Below are 25,260 nucleotides of genomic sequence, written 5' to 3'. Positions count from 1 at the left end.
AATTTGTTATCTTTAACATAGAAAATAATACAATATAAAACCTTATGTCTCTTGTAAGTATCCAACAAGTTATTGCTGTTTGTATGGTTTTCCCACTTTCATCCACATTAGACAACTCTCACATCAAAACACAACACATTACACACTACTATAAACCATATCACATATTCCTAACATTATTCATAATTCAGTTTTCTTTAATAATCACATAATTAAAATCAAATTTGAATTTCCCTTTTCATGTCCTTTCTCCCACCTGAACCCATGTTCTTTGGCTATGAAGATCACCACCACAATCCTCATCATTTTCAAGGTACATTTTTGTGTCTGTTTGTGTTTTTTTTTTGTGTGTGTGTCATTTAATTTCTAATCATAATTTTGCAGGTATCGAATCAACTATGATTAGTAGATCGGTGTCGTATTCAGGGAGAGAAGGATGTGAAGAAACAAATGCGGCTGGGGACTGTGACACGTCAGAAGATGAAGGGTCACAATTAGGAGAAAAGAAAAGGAGATTGAATATCGAACAAGTGAAGGCTTTGGAGAAAAGCTTTGAGTTAGGAAATAAACTCGAACCCGAAAGAAAACGACAGTTGGCTCGAGCTTTAGGGTTGCAGCCAAGACAAGTGGCTATATGGTTTCAAAACAGAAGAGCTAGATACAAGACTAAACAGTTAGAGAAAGATTATAATGTGTTGAAGAGACAATTTGATTACATTAAAGCTGATAATGATGCACTCAAGAGCCATAACAACAAACTTCATGCACAGGTAACTTTAAATTATATTTATGTATTAACTGTGTGTACAGATTTTTTTATTAGCATACGATTTCTATAAGATATAACTTATGGTATAAGAATTTGGTTTGGTTTTTTATGTTGTCCCACATGATGTTTAGGATGAGACAACCAGAAATTATCCTTAATTAAACTAAGCGTAAATTATAAGTTCATGAAAAACATCTTTTCATGAAGTTAGATTGATACCATTTTATGAAGAGTTGTGTCTTTTGGTCAAAAAAGACACCAACTTACAAATATAATCTTTCAATTTAACTCTAGTTAACTTAAACAAGCATGCACTACACAGTCTCCTAACTTGTAATAAAGTTTAACTAGATATTAATTTTTCTTAAGTAAATCACCATCACACAAAATGATTAATAACACTAAAATCATCAATATAGGTCACTTCATTTGAGGATTAAAAACTGAATTTAATTTATAATATGAATATGAATGAATAGAAATTCAGTATAATTTTGTTTGTATAGAGATATGTACCTTTTTATATTGTTTGGTCCGTGACTTTTCAAAGTTTTAGGGTTCTTAAATTCTTGATATTTGATTTCAGTTGATGGCCTTAAAGGGTCAAGAGATAAACGGATATCGAACTATGGTCAATTTAAACAAAGAAACAGAAGGATCATGGAGCAACAATGGAAGTACTGATAATAGTTGTGAAGATAACACCACCATATTTTACAACCAGATTTCAAACAATCATCCAACCGGTTTATCCATGATCGGTGGTTTAACGACGACGCCGTATCTTCTTGGTCAACCGTTGACTCAAACAGTGGTTAATGGAGATCATGAAGGTTATTGCAACATGCTTAATGTTATGGAGGATCAACCAGCTTTTTGGCCATGGCCTGAAGCTGAACAGAACCATTCTCAACATGATCTATAATATATCTTTTATTAATTTTCCCAAAATTTCCTTCTTTTTATCTTTACATTTTTGTTTCTTTTAAATCTTCCTTTTGGTAATGTAAGTAATTGGTGTATATTTGTGCATTCAATCTTTTCATAATTATCTGTTCAAAAGGAGGTCTTATAAGTTAACTACTGATTTCTTTTTATGTTGTAAAATAAAATATGTATCTTCTAAAATCTACTCATTTCATCCTAAATCTATTGTCACCGATAAAAAATATACAGTTTCATAATATCATCATTAGATTATAATTTTTGTTTACTTTTCAGTTTTATCACTTTTTTTTACCTATCATTTTGTTCTTACATATATAAAGTAGGAATATAATAGAACTTTATTGAATTATTCTTTTGTATTTATGAATATGGACAATTAATTTGTGATATCCCAAAAAATAATAGTAGACGACAGATTAAAGACGGACGGAGTAATTAATTAACCACGTCTAAGTAAATATTCTATCATCATATTTTACTAGAGAGAAAACATACATTAAGTTATCTTCAAAATGATTTAGAAAATAAACTAGCCAATACCTGGGGCCAAACTTCGTAACTTTAATGTGGAGGGGATATGATTTTTCAGTTAGTTTTCAGTTTGATATGATCGTTTATTTTTTTTTTGTAAGCTTGGTTCTTGTTGTGTTTGATGCGTCTTTAGTTAGATATTTAGTTTTTTGTTCTGTTGGTTTTTGTCGCGTTGGTATGTTTCGTTGCCTTCGTTTGGGTTGTATTTTTCTTGTTTCAAGTTATATAATATAATATAATATAATATAATATAATATATATATATATATATATATATATATATATATATATATATATATATATATATATATATATATATATATATATATATATATATATATATATAATTTTATTTTTTTTGTTTTTTTTTTTTTTTGCCAAAAAAAGAAGAAAAAAAAACTAGCCAATAACTTATGGTTTATCTAGTTTACTTCATGTTTAGTGTTTCTTCGTTTGGGTTGTATTCTTCTTGTTTTAAGTTATATAATATAATATTTATTTTTTTTCCAAAAAAAAAAAAAACACAAAAAAGCCAATAACTTATGGTTTATCTACAGTTTACTTCATGTTTAGTGTTTCTTACTTTACCTAGTGAGTTACTAATCGTGAATGTCTGTACACACTCGTGAAGTCCAATGACTCACTAGTTTAGATTTTTTTTTTAAGTACCACTAAAAGACACCACTAAATATAAAAATAGATATTCATATGTTTTTAAGCTAAATGATTTTTTTATAAAAGTAAACAGTTATTTTTTGAAGGAAATATATATATATATATATATATATATATATATATATATATAAAGTACAACTCAAATTATATAGTAACTTTGTGAATTTTGATTCTATAATCGTCACTAGTCTGTAAGTGGATATTTGTATTTTAAAAAGTTAATAATAATAAAATCACTTTGTTGGCTAAAAAAAGAGATATAGCTTTCTAAGAGCACTGGGAGTGGTGACTGAGGTCACTTGGCATGTCAGGCGTGACTTGCTGAGTTAGAAAAAATGGGGAGTGGTGACCTATGTTAGTTGGGGTATGTCAGTTATTAAAATAATATTATTTTTGTATATGAATATGCCTCAAAACACGTCGCGAGAGAGACTGACATGGGGTAAATGGTGGTGACTGACATGGGGTAAACGGATGCGGGGAGTGAAAAATTTGGTGACTGGGTGTGGGACAGAGGGGGGAAGAGCCTCCACTCCCCTTGATCTAAATAATAATAGTTCATGGTATGGCTTCTAATTATTTTTGTAATACCCAACTTTAAAAGATCTTGGATTTATCGGGATCCATGTGATATGTTTGTTACACAGTATATATGCCAGTTAGGTAAGCGTAGTTCTGGCTTTGTATGGGTTTATAACTAATAAAAAAATATTTTAAAAAGATATAAAAATAATAAATAAATATTAAACTTTGAATCTTGAATATTAAATATGAATGATGTCGCCACTTTGTGATATAAAATGTGTTGAGAAGGTTCTACTTCTTCTATGCATGTGCTTCAAGATTTAAAATTGCGCTGAGAGATTGAAATAAATATCTTAATTTCATACACAATTATTCATTTTGTTATTATAAATCAAAAAACACTTCTAAACTATTTTATAATATATATTATAAATATATATATATATATTTAAGACAAATTATCCGAAAAGGTAACCTAAGTTTTTAAATTTGTCAATAAAGGTAATATGACTTTTTCAGATGCCCGAAAAAATTACATGTTTCAATTTTCCCCGAAAAGTATTATGATTTGAAAAAGTATGAAATTAAAGCTAATATTTTCAAATTCATTAATGACCGTTAGTCAAATTTCGTTAAGACCATCTCTAACGTTCGCGTGTTAGACCCCAGGCGCAAGCAACACGCCTCCAACACGTGGCTAACACGGCGTGTTGGAAGGTATTACCTCTGGCGTGCTGGAACTCAACACGGAGGAGATTATTAGCGTGTTCGACCATTATATTTAAAAAAATTTGAATTTTTTTGAATATACTCTTAAATTTAAGAAATATTTAGATTTTTCAGAGATAAATTCCCAATAGAAGTTTAAAAAATCATGTAAATGATATACTAGTGAAGATTAAAATTAATCACATTAGACATTGTTTTAGGGTTCCTTGTTAAGCTATTACATAAAATATTACATAAAAGATGTACAAAGATTTGTAATTTTTAAAATTAAATTTATAGTCAATTTAAGATCATTCTAAATGATGTGAAATAGAATAAGAACATTTTTAACTTTACTTTATTTTGTTTAGACTAAGTAATGAAGTATGAAAATAAATTAAATTTAAATTATTAACCTAACTATATATAGCTTTTATAGATAGTGTTTGTGGCTTTTTACTTAATACCGACCCAAAGTGGTTTTCCACGATTTACTCACTAATATTGAAGTCCATAAATTCATAATAAAAACCTCCATCCATTAATTAAAAATGCTTATTGCATTTCCATCAATGACAAATCAAAAAGTTATTACGGAGTATTACACTGATAATACTTTTAAAGAGTTCATATATCATACATGAAACTCATGAAAAGAAAAACTCGTTGTAAATTATCTTCTATATCTTAAACTATTATACCAAAAATTGTGAAACGATTGTCATAGAAGCATGGACCACTGAAGGTGTAAAGCTTTTTCTTATTGCACTTAAATTCCAAACTTCGTGGAGATAATTTTCATAAAAACTTCATCCATCAATTATTCCATCAAATTAACCTTAATTTAAAACTTATGCACTCTAATATTAATATACACAAGGGCATGGGTTTGGCCATTTGAGAAGTTTCAGTACATAAAATACACAAGCATATATATGATTTTAAATATAATTAGCTTTTTAATTTAAATCATATGAATATATTAATTAATTTATTTTTTGGTAAAAGTGAGAAAACCAATTAAGAATTCTAAACTTCATGAAGTTTTATTAACAATTTTCTTTGAATATTTTATTGGCCACTTACACCGGAATTTAAATTCCTCTTTAAAAATATAACATGTCATAAAAAGAAATGAACTTTACCTAAAGAAAAATTGATAGTAATTCCATTCCCGTCATAGGGCAGAATTTCTTTTTGAACTTGACTTTTCCTTAGGATTTAAAGTTATAAGCATAAAAAGATCCGACCTATTGACCATCTCTTGATTTATTTAAGATTTTTCATATTATTTTTCTTGATGACAAGTAAAAGGTAAAGTTTTGGGAATTTGATAATTCCTAAATCATACAAGTTTTTCATCACATTTTAAGGAGTTATCTTGGTGTTTTGAATTCATTTTGAATACTTAAACACACAAAATTGGTTAAAATGGGAAAAAAGGGTATTTTTAATGTTTTTTTTTTAGACATGTGTTAAACAGGATCAAAGACGGCAAAAGTTGCAGAAAAGGCTATGTAGCCGCCGGCTAGGATCCAAGGAAGCTGCCGGCTTGGGATGAATTCCAGAACTTTCCAGAGAAATCCAGAGAAAACACAAAAAATCGAATAACTTGGGGATCAAGCACTTAAGTCATTGGTTTGGCATCAAAGCCGCCGGCTAGACTCAATTACTTTTGCGTGAAGCCCAAGTTCGGTTTATTTAAGGAAATAAATCAGAAAAGATTACAGATGAGTGAAGCCGCCGGCTAGGTCTTGAAGCCACAGCTTAGATACCACAGACACGCGTTTATTATTCTTGAAGATCACCTTTTACTTGGAGAATGAGTAATCGACCAAGGAAAGCCGCCGGCATGGGCACCGAATCTGTATATTATAAATAGAGGTAATTTATTTTAGTTTTCAATATACAATTTCAATTATTTTTCTAGGGTTTTCACCTAAGTTACGAAAACTCTTAGTTATTAGGGTTTTTTTTATTCAAGTTTTAACATTGTAATCAAGCTTTATTCAAGTTATATTCAAGTTTCATTCAATTTTAATCTTCGTTTTTACTTTAAGGTACATGTCTAATTTACTGTATTGATATTCTTTTACTTTATTCGTTATTTTTCAGTATTGTTTGTCTACCATTATGAAATAAACGTTCATAGTGGTTACTTGGACGAAAACTAACCTTTGTCTGGGAAACACATGAAGCCGCTGGCATCTTCAGTCCAAGCCGCCGGCTTGGCCGAGTCTAGCCGCCGGCTTCATGCCTCGATCTGTGCAGATTCTGATTTTTTCCAGATCTGTATAATTAGGTTTCTGTGATGAATGTTTAAACTGTTTTGAATCTGTCATGCTTTAATAAACTTGTTTCCATGCTTAATGATTAAATAACATGATTCTGGGGTTAATTAATACTTAATCAGATGATCTATTATTTGATCCACTTTACTTGTTTAGATCTAGTCAATCAAACGTAGTAATTGGATTGCATGCAAATAGGATAAACAACATTGGTAGTGATGAATTTGTTGAACTTTAATCACGCTTATATAATAGAATTTAATATTATTAGACTTAATCAAAGATCCTTCGTATTGGATGTGTTTAGTTAATGATTGCATGAAAACTTAGTTAAGATTGGCTTTCAGCTAGTATATTAAGTTAATCTAATTAGGTTTAATAGTATATCTATTTGTCAATCTATTTTCATGTTAATTAATCATCATCACAAGATTAAATTAATATGTGTTATGTGATTAAATTAAACACTAATAATTAAGATATTAGCTTTGAACATCACGTAGCTAATATATGCTTTAAGTCATGCTTTATGAATGATATGCAACACTTAGCTTAGCCTTTTAGGGATAATAGTTGGTCTATGATTATTATCTTACTTTGTGTTAATATGAGTTATGAAACTTAGCTAATATGTTTCCCGCATAATCTATTCGTTCATGTAACCACTTCTATCTTATATAGTTTATTCAAATCAAAACTTTATTCTATCATTTCATAGATATTATTATTTAATTTACTAAGAGCGTACCTTCTATTATCTCTTTCCTAAGAGACAGTATTCCAAACTTAAATACCAACCGAAAACATAAAAATATATCTCTAGTTCTTTAATAAGAATTAGACTACATGAATAAACCAACTTAAAACCGCCTCCATGTCTCTTGGGACGATAACCTAAAATACTATATCGGATTGGGTTTTGTTGTTCGTTAGGGTGTTAAAAGTGATTTAAAAGGTTATATAAATTTAAAAGTTTGAAAAGCAAATTAAGCATTGAACACTTTTACACATCATATGGTAACTTATTAGTGCAAGAAAAGAAGAAATTAAACTTAACACATGTTCTATGAAGGATAATTATGATTAATTAAAGATAACAATAATTTATTATCACAAGAATCAATTGTACGTTTAATATTAAGCAATAAATGTGACCTCTCGTTTCATGTTTGGAATAGGGTGTTACAAAGGTAGTATAGTAATTAGTAAGTTAGGTTATCGTCCCTAGAGACGCGGAGCTTTAAGAGTTATTGTTTATATTTAGTCTATCTCTTAAGAAAGAAACATAAGTATTTATTATTATTATAGATTATAATTAACTTTTGATATGGCTATCTTAAGAAAGATAGAATATGAGAGCTGGTTTTAATTCAAATATATTAAAAGAGTGGTTATTCGGACTTTTGAGTCATAAGAGATTTCGATTAATTAGTTTCATAACTTATATTGATAATAAACAAAATAAAAATTATAGACCGGTAAAGATCATATATTAGGACTTAAACACATATTAACTAATTTGTTGTACAAAGTTAATATCCTAATTTATAGCATTTATATAATTACATGACAAATATCATCTAACTCTCGTGGTGAGGATAAATACAACATTCAATTAGACTGACACATAGATAAACTTATAAACTTAATCATATTAACTCAAGTTACTAGCTAAAAGTCAACCTTAATGAGATTCTCATGCAATTGAGAATATGAATTCACATAAACTAGGGTTCTATTAAATAAGCCTAATAAAGTGATTTTTCTATATAAGCGCAATTAATGTTCATCCACCTATTACCATTAATGATTCTTAACTAGACTTCATGCAATCTAAACACTTGTCCAATATGGTTGATCTTAAAATTGGGATAGATCGAGCAAACGAAACTTAGAATTAATTACTAAGTAATCCTATTTTTTATTCACCTAATCATTAAGCATGTAAATAAAGATTCAAATCATAGCAGCAATAAACAGAATAAACACAATCACGAAAACATAATTACACAGTTCTGGTCACAGACCAGAAAATGTAGAATTCGAAGCACAGAAGCCGGCGGCTTTGGGTGTTCCAGCCGGTGAATGTAAACCAAGAAGTCGGCGCCTTCATCTGAAATCTCAGATTGAACTCAGTTTTTCGTCCAAATAACCACTATGAACGTTTAGTTCATAGTTGGAAACGCACAGAAACAGTTAAACATAAATGTAAACATAATTAAAGTAGATGCAAGAATTTAAAAGTAAAAGTACCTTAAAATATGAAAAAGAACTTGAAACAAATTGAATAATGTTGAAGAACAACTTGAAAGTAAACCCTAAAAGCTAAACAATTCGTATTTGATCCGTAGCTAACCCTAAAACTGAATGTAAAAAATTGATGTCTCTTGGAAACTGAGAAATTCGGCCTCTATTTATAATTTTTGAAAACTGATAATGGAGCTAGCAGCTCCAATGAACTTAGCCAGCAGCTTTGACCTTAATTACTTTATCCGGATGTTTTTCTTTGGCTTCAAGCATAATTTATCCTCTGTTAGCTTCCAGATTCGGCGGCTTTAGGTGATCTAGTCGGCGGCTCCAAGTCTTAGCATCCGATACATATTTGGTTTCCTTAAATATCTTGATTTTGGCTTCACGAACAAGAAACTACTCTTCCTAGCCGGTAGCTTAAGTTTATCCAGTCGACGGCTCTTGGTGATTTTTCTTGATCTCCAAGTTCTTCGATTTCTGGATTAATTCTGGAACATTCGGGATTTTTCTAATCCAGTCGCAGGCTCCAGCTCAATCTCCATTTTTTTAAGTTTTATTCCTGTTAATCACATTTTCTAAATAAACATATTATAAATACCTTTTATATGAAATATTAGTTTTTGTTTATAAAAATACTTAAATACTAAGATAACGCTTTAAAATGTTTATAAAAATATGTATAAGTTAAGCGTTATCAAATTCTCCACATTTAAACATTTACTTGTCCTCAAGTAAACAACAACTTATTTAGAATCAAAACATATTTACAATAAAATTTTAACTTAAATCCAAAAGATTTTCTGTTCATCATACTTTCGGAGAGATCACAAATTTAACTTTTATTTTCACCTTAGTAATGTATCAAAAATGTGACGATCGCTCCAAATCCATATGGACATTCACGTCATTCATCGATTTCATTGCGAGGTATTTGACCTCTATATGATACGTTTTGTAAACATTGCATTCTTTTGAAAAGGCACACCATAAATGAATATTTAAATCAAAGGTTTTCGACATCTGATGATTTCTACATATAGACAATCACCGTAAATAATAGTTTACAATAGTACTTCCATTGACAATGCAGTCAAAATAAGATACATGGTGATGATTTGGTGAATGCAACGTTTCCTTGATAAATATGCCATGTAAGACTCCATGCACATAGCTTGTCTAACATATAAGCAAACAGCGGAAGACTTCTAGGAACCTGAGAATAAACATGCTAACAAGTGTCAACACAAAGGTTGGTGAGTTCATAGTTTTAGTGTTTCGCATAATCTGTATATAAATGTGGATCAAAAGATTTCAGTTGTTCAATCCAGAAATGTTTATCAAAATATTCTACGAAATTGAGCACCCTGGTAACTAAACTTAACATATATATAATTTGTACCCTTTGTATAATCATCTTAATAATACACGCAAACCAACGTGTACGCTTCTCAAATAGCATACGTCCGTTAAAAGGCTAGTGCTCTAGCTCGGACGGGGATATCAAGCCCTATGGATCCATATACTACTACTCGCGCCCACCAGTTCTTATAACTGACAGTTAACAGTTACCAAAGCTAAGGGATTTTCGGTTCAAACTCAGTGTAGAATTTAGTATGTACTTGTATCCATTGCGTTTAAAATAAAGTGCATGTATTCTCAGCCCAAAAATATAGATTGCAAAAGCAATTAAAAAGGGAGCAAATGAAACTCACGCATATAAATATTGTATATCGGTTAATAAAGCATTTGCATGTATTCTCAGCCCAAAAATGTAGAGAGTAAAAGGGATCTTATGAAACTCACCTTAGCCGCATAAAAAGTCGTTCACCAAAATGTGACCGAAACTCGGATTACCAAATAACCGTAGATCTCAACCTAGAGAACATATGTTGGTCAATAATTGTTTATCAAGCTAGGTCAGGTCATAGTGTATCACAATCCTAATGCTCGAGATCGACATACAATAGTTATCAAAAGTTATTTCAAAAAGTCAATCTGACTCCATACAATAGTTGAATGATCATGGCAATCGAATCATTTTAATATTTCACATAGTTTTCCAGTTCTTGTAAAATTAAACTATAGTTTTTATAAGGCTTTAAAATATGATAAAACAATCAGTTTTGACAATTGTTCAATAAAACGAGACGTGCCTTATATAAGATTTCAGTTACTCGGTTGGTAATATTTAAAAATCCATTTTATCAATCTCGTAAACAAGTTGTTTATATCTTAATTGCAGATTCAAAAGCAATTTCAATTAACGTCAATCATAATTCAGTTGATCATATCTTTTAATCCGTTCATCGAAGCTATTCGATATCTAAATGAAAAGTTATTGATTTTTCGCCAGCTTTCCAAAAACATGTATATCATATACCTTTTACCAGTAATATATGTATTTAATTCGTGATTCATTATGACTGTTTAACGACGAAATTTAGCATACAAGCATGTATAAATATATATACTCGAGCACTGGACATGGATACACAATTAATATATAAAAGATAAAATATGAGTGCTTACGTATCAATATTGAGATTCAATATTGTAGGAAAGTACGTAAACGTAACGGAGATGATAAACACTAGGTTTGACTTTACGAGCATAATCCCCAAATCATACCCATAACCTCCATAGCTATAACTCGTAATTTCCTTAGCTCTATCCCGCTCGAAAAACCATTTTGAAAGTGACAAGCTCATGACCTAGTCGTAGTATTTTATGTATAATATTACTAAAAATATTAAGATTAATAATAATAATAATAATAATAATAATAATAATAATAATAATAATAATAATAATCTTAATAATAATAATAATAATAATAATAATAATAATAATAATAATAATAATATAAATAATAAATAATAATAATATTACACATGGAGTAATATGTGTAAGAACTCGAGCAGAAACTGGACTTTTATAGGCAACTTTTTGAAATCTGATGCCCATGCGATCGCATGGGTTTTTAGTGTATTTGCCATGCGATCGCATGGCCGCCTGATCCAGCTCAAAATGTTTTTGTTTTCTTGTTTGTCGACATATTATTATATAATATATATAATATATATAATTTAAATAATTAATTATATATTATATTAAATTCATGTGCATAGTTGACTTGTAATTTTCGTTCCGATGACCCGTACGTTGTCACTCGACTTATTTCCCGGTTCCGGTTTCTCGAACGCATTTTTGTACGATTAGAAAACTCGCAATTTACGTTTTGTGACTCGTACCTTTGTCAAAATATAGTCTTAAATTATCAATAAACTATATCATTCAAAGTGTATCTTAAACTTTTGAGTGTTTTGGTCATTTACTTTTATAAATCATTGTCTCGCTATTTGTTGATATATATATAATAACAAATCGTTTTATGACCAAGTTAATATATATTTTCAACATTCATAAACACGTTTTAAATATACGTCGCAAGTTATTCATACAATTAATATTCCAACTTATCATATATATTCAAATAAATATTTAAACCAATAAGTTTAATGTACGGTATTAAACAATTAAAACTTTATTATGTTTTCAAGTTATAGTATATATATGTATCTATTTACATGTAATGGTTCGCGAATCGTTGAGAACAACCAAAGGGTACTTGAATAGTTCAAAAATTTTGAGATTCGGTTTTACAGACTTTGCTTATCGTGTCGGAAACGTTAAATCATTTAAAGATAAAGTTTAAATTTGGTCAGAAATTTCTGGGTCATCACAGTACCTACCCGTTAAAGAAATTTCGTCCCGAAATTTGAGTGAGGTTGTCATGGCTAACAATAAAAATGTTTTTATGACGAATATGAGTCGATAAATAGAGTTTTATCACCGTTGAATAATATGGATAAAACAATCCAATTACTTGAAGCGTTTGAGAGAAGCCGTCGTAATAAAGTGAAATGGAGAATAGAGATTCATCTTAACTTTTGATGTATTAACGATTGATTTCCGGAATTTAAGGAATAGAAAATCTTCATAATCTATATAAGATTTGATTCTTCGGAATTTGTGGAAATTAGGATTTTCTTTGATTAAATGCGTAATCTGCCTCGATTGCTATGTCTGATATTTCGCTATAAATTGACCTCTTCCGTTTCATTTCTTTCACCACTCCTACATCTTCTTTTTTATTTCATACATCCCAATAGATTGTGAAAATGCTTAATCCAGTTCTGATTCTTGATATTTTCTTGGCTATCGTATCCTTCATTCTTCTTTTTCATCTGCCACCAGAGGAGGTTATTTTCTTCTACTATTACCTTGGGGTTATAGTGTTTTTCATTCTCCCGTGTCTTTATATTGTTATACGCATTGATATATACGGTTTGTAATTTCATGTTTGTTATCGGGCTTTATATCTCCCCTTATATTTCAATGTCCCTACTTCTGTCTTCTATAATCATTGTCATTCACGGTTAATACTCCCTCTTATTTGCTGCGATTTATACTCCAATTTCTATTTCGTTGCTTTGTCCCTTCGTTTCTTCTTCTTGCGATTAGGCATCTCTTGTAATGGTCCAGAATTCGTAGTTATAGAGTTTTGGATAAACATAGTTAATGTTCTAAGAAAGAAACGGTAATGGCACAATCTGACTTGTTAAATTACCAGAATATCCGAAAAAGACCGAATCATCAAGAAATATATTTTCTTGATATATTTAGAGATTATATGGAATGAAAGAGTTATGTAACATGGTTTATGATGAGGGTGGGATCTGTGAACCTTTATCAAGTTCCATTAGAAACTCAGCATGACTTACTGTAATATAATCACGTTGATCAAGTGTCATTATATTATACTAACTCATGCTTCAATTCCCAACATTACTTTAAAACATCTATTTTTCGAATTTTTCAGATTTTAGAAACTAAAATAGTTTCTTTTATGATGTAACAAAGATAGCATGAAGAGATGAATGATTTCAGATAAGAATGGTTATAAAAAAATATCTTCAGAAATATGGAGGATATTTATAATGAAAGATACGATGATATCTTAGAATATTTAAGATAAGATGATGATGATGAAGAATATTGTCCGCAAAGGTTTTAGAGTAAGGAGCAAGGTATTTGCTAAGGATTTCAGCAGACAATGAATCATTTGTATTCTTTAAAGGTAGATTTCGTTTTTGTGATTTGTCCACAGCCTCCTTCATGGTCTGCTCAATCCGTTTTCCAGTTCCAAACCTTCTCTTTTCTCAGCTTTACCACCATACTATTCTTTATCATCAAACTTTTGACTGTTAAGGTCGTTTACAGTTTTTGCTGCTTCATCAGCATTTTTCCAAAATAAGGAGAACTAGTTTCGTAGTTTGGGGTGTTTTTCAGAAACTTCACATTCGAAGTATGTAAGTCTAGAAGACAGATGTTATCTATATATAACTGTTGTCGTAGAAAATGCTACGAGATTCAAAATACTAATTGCTAATTCTTGGTGGTTGGTATGGCATTTATTGTTACAAGATGTGGATGAGTACATGATAGGGTTTCAATGAGTATAAGGATTTTTCGAAAGGTCAAGGATTAATAAAGTTGTTGATAAATTTACTGCTAATGTGGTGGAACATGAAAGGTTCCCCGGTAACAAGAACGTATATGTCAAGGTTATAATAAGGCTAATCTGAAAAGTCGAAGTTGACTAGTTGGAAGTGTGATAAAACTGGATACTTTGAAAAGGGATTGCAAGATTATTTTCGATAAAAACAACGCTAAAGGATCTTGTAAAGTTTTGAAGTCAAAGTATAGCTTTGAAAGATGTAGAGATCTAAGAATGATGTTACTAGTTCAGAGTTATGACTTGGATTCTGTTCTGTCAGAATATGTAATCAAATTTGGATGAGGATGGTTGCTTTGATTTTTATAAAAGAATATATATTGTTGTGAAAGTAGTGAGTATAGTTGATGATTTGTTGAATCAGAATCGAAGAATGTAACATATTAATTGTGAATTTATATATCTCTCGGGTATTACCTACCCGTTAAAATATTCTCACCATTAACAGTTTGTATAAAAGAATTTTCTTAATTACAATCTTCATGAAAATATACCTACATATATATTTTCCTTAGATGTACTCATGGATTTAATGAGTTAACATAATATTAATCTCATCTGATTTTTGACTAGGACTAGAATATATAATCTCTAAAACTTTTAGAAACTACATATTCTCTGCAAAATATTTCTTCGATGAAGTTATGAATCAATACTTCATCGTTTGTTGTTGTTGGTATTCCTTGGTATCTATGGTGCGTATGACGTTGATGTTCAAGGTACATATTGTGATGTTAAGGCTTGCGGTGCGGATGTTGTTGGTGGTGGTAATGGTACTGTTGGTGTTGTTGTCGGTGGTATTGTTGATGCCGGTAATTCTGCTGGTGCTTATAACCTTTGCACCATATTCTCCAAAGCCACTACCCGAGTGCGAAGCTCGTTGACTTCTTCTACTACACCGAGATGATTGTCGGTTCGGACGAGCGGATGTATAAGATTCAGAATTTGTGATAGTATATTATCGTGACGAGATACTCTGGAAATGAGAGAGAAAATAGTGCCTCGAACAGGTTCGCCGGTAAGTGCTTCAGGTTCTTCGCCAAGAGGGAAATGTGGTGAATGGAAGGGATCACCTTCTTCTTGTCTCCAATGACTAAGCAGGCTACGAACCCATCCCCAATTCATCTAGAATAGGTGATGGCTGATTGGTTGATCCATTCCGGTTACACTGTCTTCGGAATTCAGGTGAATATCCATATCGGAATAGCTGTCAAAGTTTAAGAAATTTGAACTAGATACGGGATCCATCTTGTATAATTAGGGAGATGATTTTTGATATGAATTATATTATAGAATTTAGTTTGGTATTCTTCAATACATAATTTACATATGTATATATAATACCAAATTCCATAAATCACGGAGAAATTTTCGAAAGATGTCAGGAAAAGTTTACAGTAACAGATACGCTAAGATATGAATTTTTGTCTATACACTATTTATGCAATAAATGCAGGAAAACGTGTCTAAACTTAAGAATGATAAGCATGTAATATCCGACAAGAAATGATAAGCAAAACTTTTAACATGCAGACACGGTCGAAGTCCAGACTTACTAATGCATCCTAACAACTATCAGTTAGACACACTCGTGCAAGACCTGGTTCACTAGGACCAACGCTCTGATACCAAATGTGACGATCGCTCCAAATCCATATGGACAAACACGTCATTCATCGATTTCATTGCGAGGTATTTGACCTCTATATGATACGTTTTGTAAACATTGCATTCTTTTGAAAAGGCACACCATAAATGAATATTTAAATCAAAGGTTTTCGACATCTGATGATTTCTACATATAGACAATCACCGTAAATAATAGTTTACAATAGTACTTCCATTGACAATGCAGTCAAAATAAGATACATGGTGATGATTTGGTGAATGCAACGTTTCCTTGATAAATATGCCATGTAAGACTCCATGCACATAGCTTGTCTAACATATAAGCAAATAGCGGAAGACTTCTAGGAACCTGAGAATAAACATGCTAACAAGTGTCAACACAAAGGTTGGTGAGTTCATAGTTTTAGTATTTCGCATAATCTGTATATAAATGTGGATCAAAAGATTTCAGTTGTTCAATCCAGAAATGTTTATCAAAATATTCTATGAAATTGAGCACCCTGGTAACTAAACTTAACATATATATAATTTGTACCCTTTGTATAATCATCTTAATAATACACGCAAACCAACGTGTACGCTTCTCAAATAGCATACGTCCGTTAAAAGGCTAGTGCTCTAGCTCGGACGGGGATATCAAGCCCTATGGATCCATATACTACTACTCGCGCCCACCAGTTCTTATAACTGGCAGTTAACAGTTACCAAAGCTAAGGGATTTTCGGTTCAAACTCAGTGTAGAATTTAGTATGTACTTGTATCCATTGCGTTTAAAATAAAGTGCATGTATTCTCAGCCCAAAAATATAGATTGCAAAAGCAATTAAAAAGGGAGCAAATGAAACTCACGCATATAAATATTGTATATCGGTTAATAAAGCATTTGCATGTATTCTCAGCCCAAAAATGTAGAGAGTAAAAGGGATCTTATGAAACTCACCTTAGCCGCATAAAAAGTCGTTCACCAAAATGTGACCGAAACTCGGATTACCAAATAACCGTAGATCTCAACCTAGAGAACATATGTTGGTCAATAATTGTTTATCAAGCTAGGTCAGGTCATAGTGTATCACAATCCTAATGCTCGAGATCGACATACAATAGTTATCAAAAGTTATTTCAAAAAGTCAATCTGACTCCATACAATAGTTGAATGATCATGGCAATCGAATCATTTTAATATTTCACATAGTTTTCCAGTTCTTGTAAAATTAAACTATAGTTTTTATAAGGCTTTAAAATATGATAAAACAATCAGTTTTGACAATTGTTCAATAAAACGAGACGTGCCTTATATAAGATTTCAGTTACTCGGTTGGTAATATTTAAAAATCCATTTTATCAATCTCGTAAACAAGTTGTTTATATCTTAATTGCAAATTCAAAAGCAATTTCAATTAACGTCAATCATAATTCAGTTGATCATATCTTTTAATCCGTTCATCGAAGCTATTCGATATCTAAATGAAAAGTTATTGATTTTTTGCCAGCTTTCCAAAAACATGTATATCATATACCTTTTACCAGTAATATATGTATTTAATTCGTGATTCATTATGACTGTTTAACGACGAAATTTAGCATACAAGCATGTATAAATATATATACTCGAGCACTGGACATGGATACACAATTAATATATAAAAGATAAAATATGAGTGCTTACGTATCAATATTGAGATTCAATATTGTAGGAAAGTACGTAAACGTAACGGAGATGATAAACACTAGGTTTGACTTTACGAGCATAATCCCCAAATCATACCCATAACCTCCATAGCTATAACTCGTAATTTCCTTTGCTCTATCCCGCTCGAAAAACCATTTTGAAAGTGACAAGCTCATGACCTCGTCGTAGTATTTTATGTATAATATTACTAAAAATATTAAGATTAATAATAATAATAATAATAATAATAATAATCTTAATAATAATAATAATAATAATAATAATAATAATAATAATAATAATAATAATAATAATAATAATAATAATAATAATAATAATAATAATAATAATAATATAAATAATAAATAATAATAATATTACACATGGAGTAATATGTGTAAGAACTCGAGCAGAAACTGGACTTTTATAGGCAACTTTTTGAAATCTGATGCCCATGCGATCGCATGGGTTTTTAGATCGCATGGCCGCCTGATCCAGCTCAAAATGTTTTTGTTTTCTTGTTTGTCGACATATTATTATATAATATATATAATATATATAATTTAAATAATTAATTATATATTATATTAAATTCATGTGCATAGTTGACTTGTAATTTTCGTTCCGATGACCCGTACGTTGTCACTCGACTTATGTCCCGGTTCCGGTTTCTCGAACGCATTTTTGTACGCTTAGAAAACTCGCAATTTACGTTTTGTGACTCGTACCTTTGTCAAAATATAGTCTTAAATTATCAATAAACTATATCATTCAAAGTGTATCTTAAACTTTCGAGTGTTTTGGTCATTTACTTTTATAAATCATTGTCTCGCTATTTGTTGATATATATATAATAACAAATCGTTTTATGACCAAGTTAATATATATTTTCAACATTCATAAACACGTTTTAAATATACGTCGCAAGTTATTCATACAATTAATATTCCAACTTATCATATATATTCAAATAAATATTTAAACCAATAAGTTTAATGTACGGTATTAAACAATTAAAACTTTATTATGTTTTCAAGTTATAGTATATATATGTATCTATTTACATGTAATGGTTCGCGAATCGTTGAGAACAACCAAAGGGTACTTGAATAGTTCAAAAATTTTGAGATTCGGTTTTACAGACTTTGCTTATCGTGTCGGAAATGTTAAATCATTTAAAGATAAAGTTTAAATTTGGTCAGAAATTTCTGGGTCATCACAAAAAATAATAATAAATTGGGTAGTTCATCAGAATTGGTTTAAACAAGTTAGTCATGACACGGATAAAATTTGGTTTTAAAAACGGTTAGGAATAGTAAATCAATATAACTTTATAAGTTTTAGTAATCGTAACTTGACACTGATTCGTACAAAGATAAATCTAAAATAATCTTAGAATCAAGTCTTAAGTTTAAATTGGAACATCAATTATAGGTAGAATTGTATATATGTTTGTGTATTTGTCCACTTTAACTTTTTCACTAGCCAAACTCATACCATTGTCTACATTAATATTAAAGTGCATAAGGATTAAGTTAAAATTAATTAGTAAATTGTAGAATGCTTTGAGAATGTAGCATTTAAACGTAATGAGAACGATCCTTATGCCTTCAATAGTCCATGCTTTTTAAGGAACTCGTGTAACAACATTTGGCATATTTTTATGATCACCTTACTTTAAAACCGTAACTTTCTTGATCCATGTAACAAACTTTCGACCAATCGATCCCAAACCGAAAAAAGGTTTTAGGTGGTTAGGTGATCTAGCACCCCATATGATATAATTGCCCGAATCTTAGAGACTACAGCTTTAAGCTTGGCTTTTAACATTTTTTTTCCGGATCGTCTCATATATGAGTGTCTAATATTCGTCAAAGAATAGCGCAAGTATCATGTAAATATATGATCTTTAAAGAATGATCAAGATGATATATGATATATGATGGATGGTGATGGTAATTCTTAATATTTATGCATTTTAAATATTAATGAGTAAATCGTGGTTTCCAATGTGGAACCAAGGAACCACTTTGGGTCGGACTTTGTTAAAAAGTCACAAACACTAATATATATTGGCTAGATATAATTAAAAGTCTAATTCAAACCGATTATTTCTTTGTAAAAATAAGTGTTTGAACAAAACTGAACATGATAAAGTAAGATTAAAATTTGATATTGATAACCTAAAATGTGATAGGAATTAGGTTTTAGATTTCATTGGGTTTTTCTAACGATTAAGGCTTCTAATGGTAATTAATTGAAATTTTGTTAGCACTCTAAGTATTTGATATATATTCAAATGCTAACGACCTTAGTAAACTGGTTTAAAATTGGTGTAAAAATTTTAAATATCTCAGATATTTCATTATCATTTACATTATTTTAATTAGGCTACAAAAAGTTGATATTTAAACACAGGCTAATATTTCACAAAGTCTTTTATCTTTGTTCAAAAGTTCAAAAAAAAAAAAAAATTCTTAGGGCAAAAATTTTAAAAATTTTATCCATTCTTTAAGTGTGTTTACTTAAAAATTTTAAAATTTTGTATTTTGAACATTTTATCTTGGTATTTAAGTGAATATTTCACTTCCTTCCCCACACTTAAGATTATACATTGTCCTCACTTGCATAAAATCAGACTTATAAAATTCTTTGGAAAGTCAAAATTATTTATGGGAGAAGAATGATATTACTTGGAATAAGATGTTACATGCTTGTTGCAGACTTATTGCTTGAAGATATAAACTTAAGAGATGAACTCAACAGTATATTAAATAACACAATATATAAAAATAAAAACAAACCATAATTTTATTAATAAAATTCAAAACATAAAACATGAAATGTCCCGTTCATAATAATTATAAACGTTTCATATTAATTGATTTCGTTGCGAGGTTTTGACCTCTATATGAAACGTTTTTCAAAGACTGCATTCGATTTTTGAAACAAACCATAACCTTTATATTTGTGATAAAGGTTTAAAATATTACGAAGATTATCAAATAATGATAATCTAAAATGTAGCGTTTTCACACGACCATTACATAATAGTTTACAATAATATTACACAACAACTTAAGTCTTCGAATGCAGTTTTTAAACAATATTGTACAAGCATACAGACTCCAATCCTGTCTTTATTTAGCATGCAACATCGGAAGCTCTTAATAATCACCCGAGAATAAACATGCTTTAAACATCAACAAAAATGTTTGTGAGTTATAGGTTTAACCTATATATCAAATTATATTAATAGACCACAAGATTTCATTTTTCATAATTAACTGCAGGAACACTCATCTGCAAAAAAATATAATACATAAACACTCATCTGTATAAAAATCATTCATATGAAGAACACCTGGTAACCGACATTAACAAATGCATACAGAATATCCCCAAATATACAGGTACACTCATCTGTATATAAAAATCGAAGTACTAAAGCATCCATAACCTGGATGGAGTTTGTTAGGCCCATAGATCTATCTTCAGGATTCGCGTCAATTAGTGGCGTTCACTAATTCTTAGGTTATCAAGCAAAAGGGTGATATTCAATAAGATAATTCAATCATAGAATGTAATTTTCAAGTACTTGTGTCTATTTTATAAATCATTTATAAAACTGCATGTATCCTCATCCCAAAAATATTCGATAGTAAAAATGGGACTATAACTCACTTTCACAGATTATCACTTCGTCGGAAAATAACACTTGGCCACTGGTCGATTCACGAACCTATAACAAATATATACATATATATCAAAGTATGATCGAAATATATTCACAATATGTTTTATTATGTTTTAACTATTTAAGTTTGTTAAGTTAACAGTCCAACGTTCGTAGTCCACAATTAGTTGTCCACAGTTAGTAGTACAGAAATAAATCAATATATATTATCTCGAATCAATCCACGACCCAGTGTATACAAGTCTCAGACTCGATCACAACTCAAAGTATATATATTATTTTGGAATCAACCTCAACCCTGTATAGCTAACTCGAACATTACCGCATATAGAGTGTCTATGGTTGTTCCAAATAATATATATAGATGACGTCGATATGATATGTCAAAACATAGTATACGTGTCTATGGTCTATCAAGATTACATAATATATGTTAGAATACATGTATAATATAATATAAGTTAGTTAAGTTATGGTTAGTATACATTTGTTACAAAGTTTCACGTAGCTAAAACAAGCAAAAATATCCAATTTTGTTTTACCCATAACTTCTTCGTTTTAAATCCGTATTGAGTGAATCAAGTTGCTATGGTTTCATAATGAACTGAAATTTATGAAACTAAAACAACATCTTGATGACCATTTTGAAAAACATACTTTCACTTTGAGTTTAACCATGATTTTTGGATATAGTTTCATGTTCATAAGAAAAATCATTTTCCCAGAAGAACAACTTTTAAATCAAATTTTATCATAGTTTTTAATTATCCAACCCAAAACAGCCCCCGATTTTACTACGATGGCGTATGTCCGGTTTTACGGTGTTCTTCGTGTTTCCAGGTTTTAAATCATTAAGTTAACATATCATATAGATATAGAATATGTGTTTAGTTGATTTTAAAGTTAAGTTAGAAAGATTAACTTTGTTTGCGAACAAGTTTAGAATTAACTAAACTATGTTCTAGTGATTACAAGTTTAAATCTTCGATTAAGATAGTTATATATATGTGAATCGAATGATGTTATGAACATCATTACTACCTCAAGTATAGTAGGTAAACCTACTGGAAATAACAAGAAATTATCTAGAGCTTCAAAGGATCTTGGATGGCTTGGAATTTCTTGAAGTAGAATCATAACACAAAAACAAGTTCAAGTAAGATTTTCTACTCGAATTAAGATAGTTATAGTTATAGAAATTGAATCAAAGTTTGAATATGAGTATTACGTTGAATTAGAATGATAACCTACTGTAAGTAACAAAAATTTCGTAATCTTAGATGATTACTTAGAATGGATTAGAAAGCTTGGAAGTATACTTGCAAACTTGAAAGTATTCTTGAATTTATGAAACTAGAACTTATAGAATTTATGAAGAACTTAGAACTTGAAGATAGAATTTGAGAGAGGTCAATTAGATGAAGAAAATTGAAGAATGAAGGTGTTTGTATGTGTTTTAGGTCATGATATATGGATTAGATATAAAGAATATGTAAGTTTGTTTTCTTGTAAATTAGTCATGAATGATTAATAATATTTTTGTAATCTTGCTAAATAATTCATACTAGATTACAAAGAATGGTTCCCACACGTTTGATGACTCATTAAGGACTGATAAGAGCTGATCATTAAAGTGTATATACCAATAGTATGTACATCTAGGAGCTGTGTATTGTACGAGTACGAATAAGGGTGCATACGAGTAGAATTGTTGATGAAAATGAATGAGAATGTAATTGTAAGCATTTTTGTTAAGTAGAAGTACTTTGATATGTGTCATGAAGTCTTTCAAAAGTGTAACAATACATCTTAATGCATTACATGTATATACATTTTAACTGAGTCATTAAGTCATCGTTAGTCGTTACATGTACATGTTGTTTCGGAACCTATAAGTTAACGATTTCGTTAAATGTAATTAATCACATTGTTATTATATCTAATGAGATGTTAAATTATTATATTATTATGATAACATGATGTACTAATATATCTTAATATGATATATAAATATTAAGACGTTATTACAACGATAATCGTTACGTATAGATATCGTTTTGAATTTCTTAGGTTAGTAGTCTTGTTTTATGTATAAGGTTCATTGTTAATATACATAATAAGATACTTACGTATCATTTCATCATGTTAAACATATATATATGTTCATATATATAATATCATGTCATATACAAGTTATAACGTTCGTGAATCATCGGACAAACTGGGTGGTCAAATGTTAACACAAAATCCGTTTCAATTAATCTAGTCTTAAAAAGTTTGATTGCTTAACATGTTGGAAACGTTTATTCACGTAAATATTAATCTCATATAATATATAATCATGGAAAAGTTCGGGTCACTACAGTACCTACCCGTTAAATAAATTTCGTCCCGAAATTTTAAGCAGTTGGAGGTGTTGACGTATCATCAGGAAATAAGTGTGGGTATTTCTTCTTCATCTAATCTTCACGTTCCCAGGTGAACTCGGGTCCTATACGAGCATTCCATCGAACCCTAACGATTGGTATTTTATTTTTCTTAAGTCTTTTATCCTCACGATCCATTATTTTGACGGGTTCTTCAATGAATTGAAGTTTTTCATTGATTTGGATTTTGTCTAAAGGAATAGTGAGATCTTCTTTGGCTAAGCATTTCTTCAGATTCGACACGTGAAAAGTATCATGTACGCCGGCGAGTTGTTGAGGTAATTCAAGTCGGTAAGCTACTGGTCCGACACGATCTATAATTTTAAATGGTCCAATGTACCTTGGATTCAGTTTCTCCTGTTTACCAAATCGAACAACGCCTTTCCAAGGTAAAACCTTAAGCATGACCATCTCTCCAATTTCAAATTCTATATCTTTTCTTTTACTGTCTGCATAGCTCTTTTGTCGACTATGGGCGGTTTTCAACCGTTGTTGAATTTGAATAATTTTCTCGATCGTTTCTTGGATTATCTCCGGACCTGTAATTTGTCTATCCCCCACCTCGTTCCAACAATTCGGAGACCTACACATTCTGCCATAAAGTGCGTCAAACGGTGCCATCTCAATACTCGAGTGGTAACTGTTGTTGTAGAAAAATTCTGCTAACGGTAGATGTCGATCCCAACTGTTTCCAAAATCAATAACACATGCTCGTAGCATGTCTTCAAGTGTCTGTATCGTCATTTCACTCTACCCATTAGTTTGTGGGTGATAGGCAGTACTCATGTTTAGACAAGTCCCCAATGCTTGTTGCAATGTCTGCCAAAACCTTGAAACAAATCTGCCATCCCTATCAGAGATAATAGAGATTGGTATTCCATGTCTGGAGACAACTTCCTTCAAATATAATCGCGCTAACTTCTCCATTTTATCATCTTCTCTCATTGGCAGAAAGTGTGCTGACTTGGTGAGACGATCGACTATTACCCAAATAGTATCATAACCACTTGCAGTCCTTGGCAATTTAATAATGAAATCCATGATAATGTTTTCCCATTTCCACTCCGGGATTTCAGGTTGTTGAAGTAGACCTGATGGTTTCTGATGTTCAGCTTTTACCTTAGAACACTTCAAACATTCTCCTACGTATTTCGCAATATCGGCTTTCATACCCGGCCACCAAAAATGTTTCTTGAGATCTTTGTACATCTTTCCCGCTCCAGGATGTATTGAATATCTGGTTTTATGTGCTTCCCTAAGTACCATTTCTCTCACATCTCCAAACTTTGGTACCCAAATTCTTTCAGCCCTATACCGGGTTCCGTCTTCCCGAATATTAAGATGTTTCTCCGATCCTTTGGGTATTTCATTCTTCAAATTTCCCTATTTTAAAACTCCCCGTTGCGCCTCCTTTATTTGAGTAGTAAGGTTAGTACGAATAACTATATTCATAGCTTTTACCCGCATAGGTTCTCTGTCCTTTCTACTCAAAGCGTCGGCTACCACATTCGCCTTCCTCGGGTGGTAACGAATCTCAAAATCGTAATCATTCAACAACTCAATCT

At 30.6% G+C, this 25,260-nt stretch overlaps 1 protein-coding gene across 1 annotated transcript; it reads left to right on the top strand.

The window, feature by feature from the left end:
• Nucleotides 1-240: 240 nt before the first annotated feature.
• LOC139867485 (homeobox-leucine zipper protein HAT7-like) lies at nt 241-1,709 on the top strand. The gene is made up of 3 exons (XM_071855851.1): nt 241-313; nt 385-770; nt 1,356-1,709. The coding sequence occupies exons 1-3, from the start codon at nt 241-243 to the stop codon at nt 1,692-1,694; spliced, it is 798 nt and encodes a 265-aa protein (XP_071711952.1). The 3' UTR covers nt 1,695-1,709.
• The last annotated feature ends 23,551 nt before the right edge of the window (nt 1,710-25,260 follow it).

The sequence above is a fragment of the Rutidosis leptorrhynchoides genome, chromosome 9, assembly GCF_046630445.1.
Source record: "Rutidosis leptorrhynchoides isolate AG116_Rl617_1_P2 chromosome 9, CSIRO_AGI_Rlap_v1, whole genome shotgun sequence".
Classification (NCBI taxonomy): domain Eukaryota; kingdom Viridiplantae; phylum Streptophyta; class Magnoliopsida; order Asterales; family Asteraceae; genus Rutidosis; species Rutidosis leptorrhynchoides.
The sequence above is the reverse complement of the archived record's forward strand: the minus strand, read 5'-3'. Positions and strand labels throughout refer to the sequence as shown.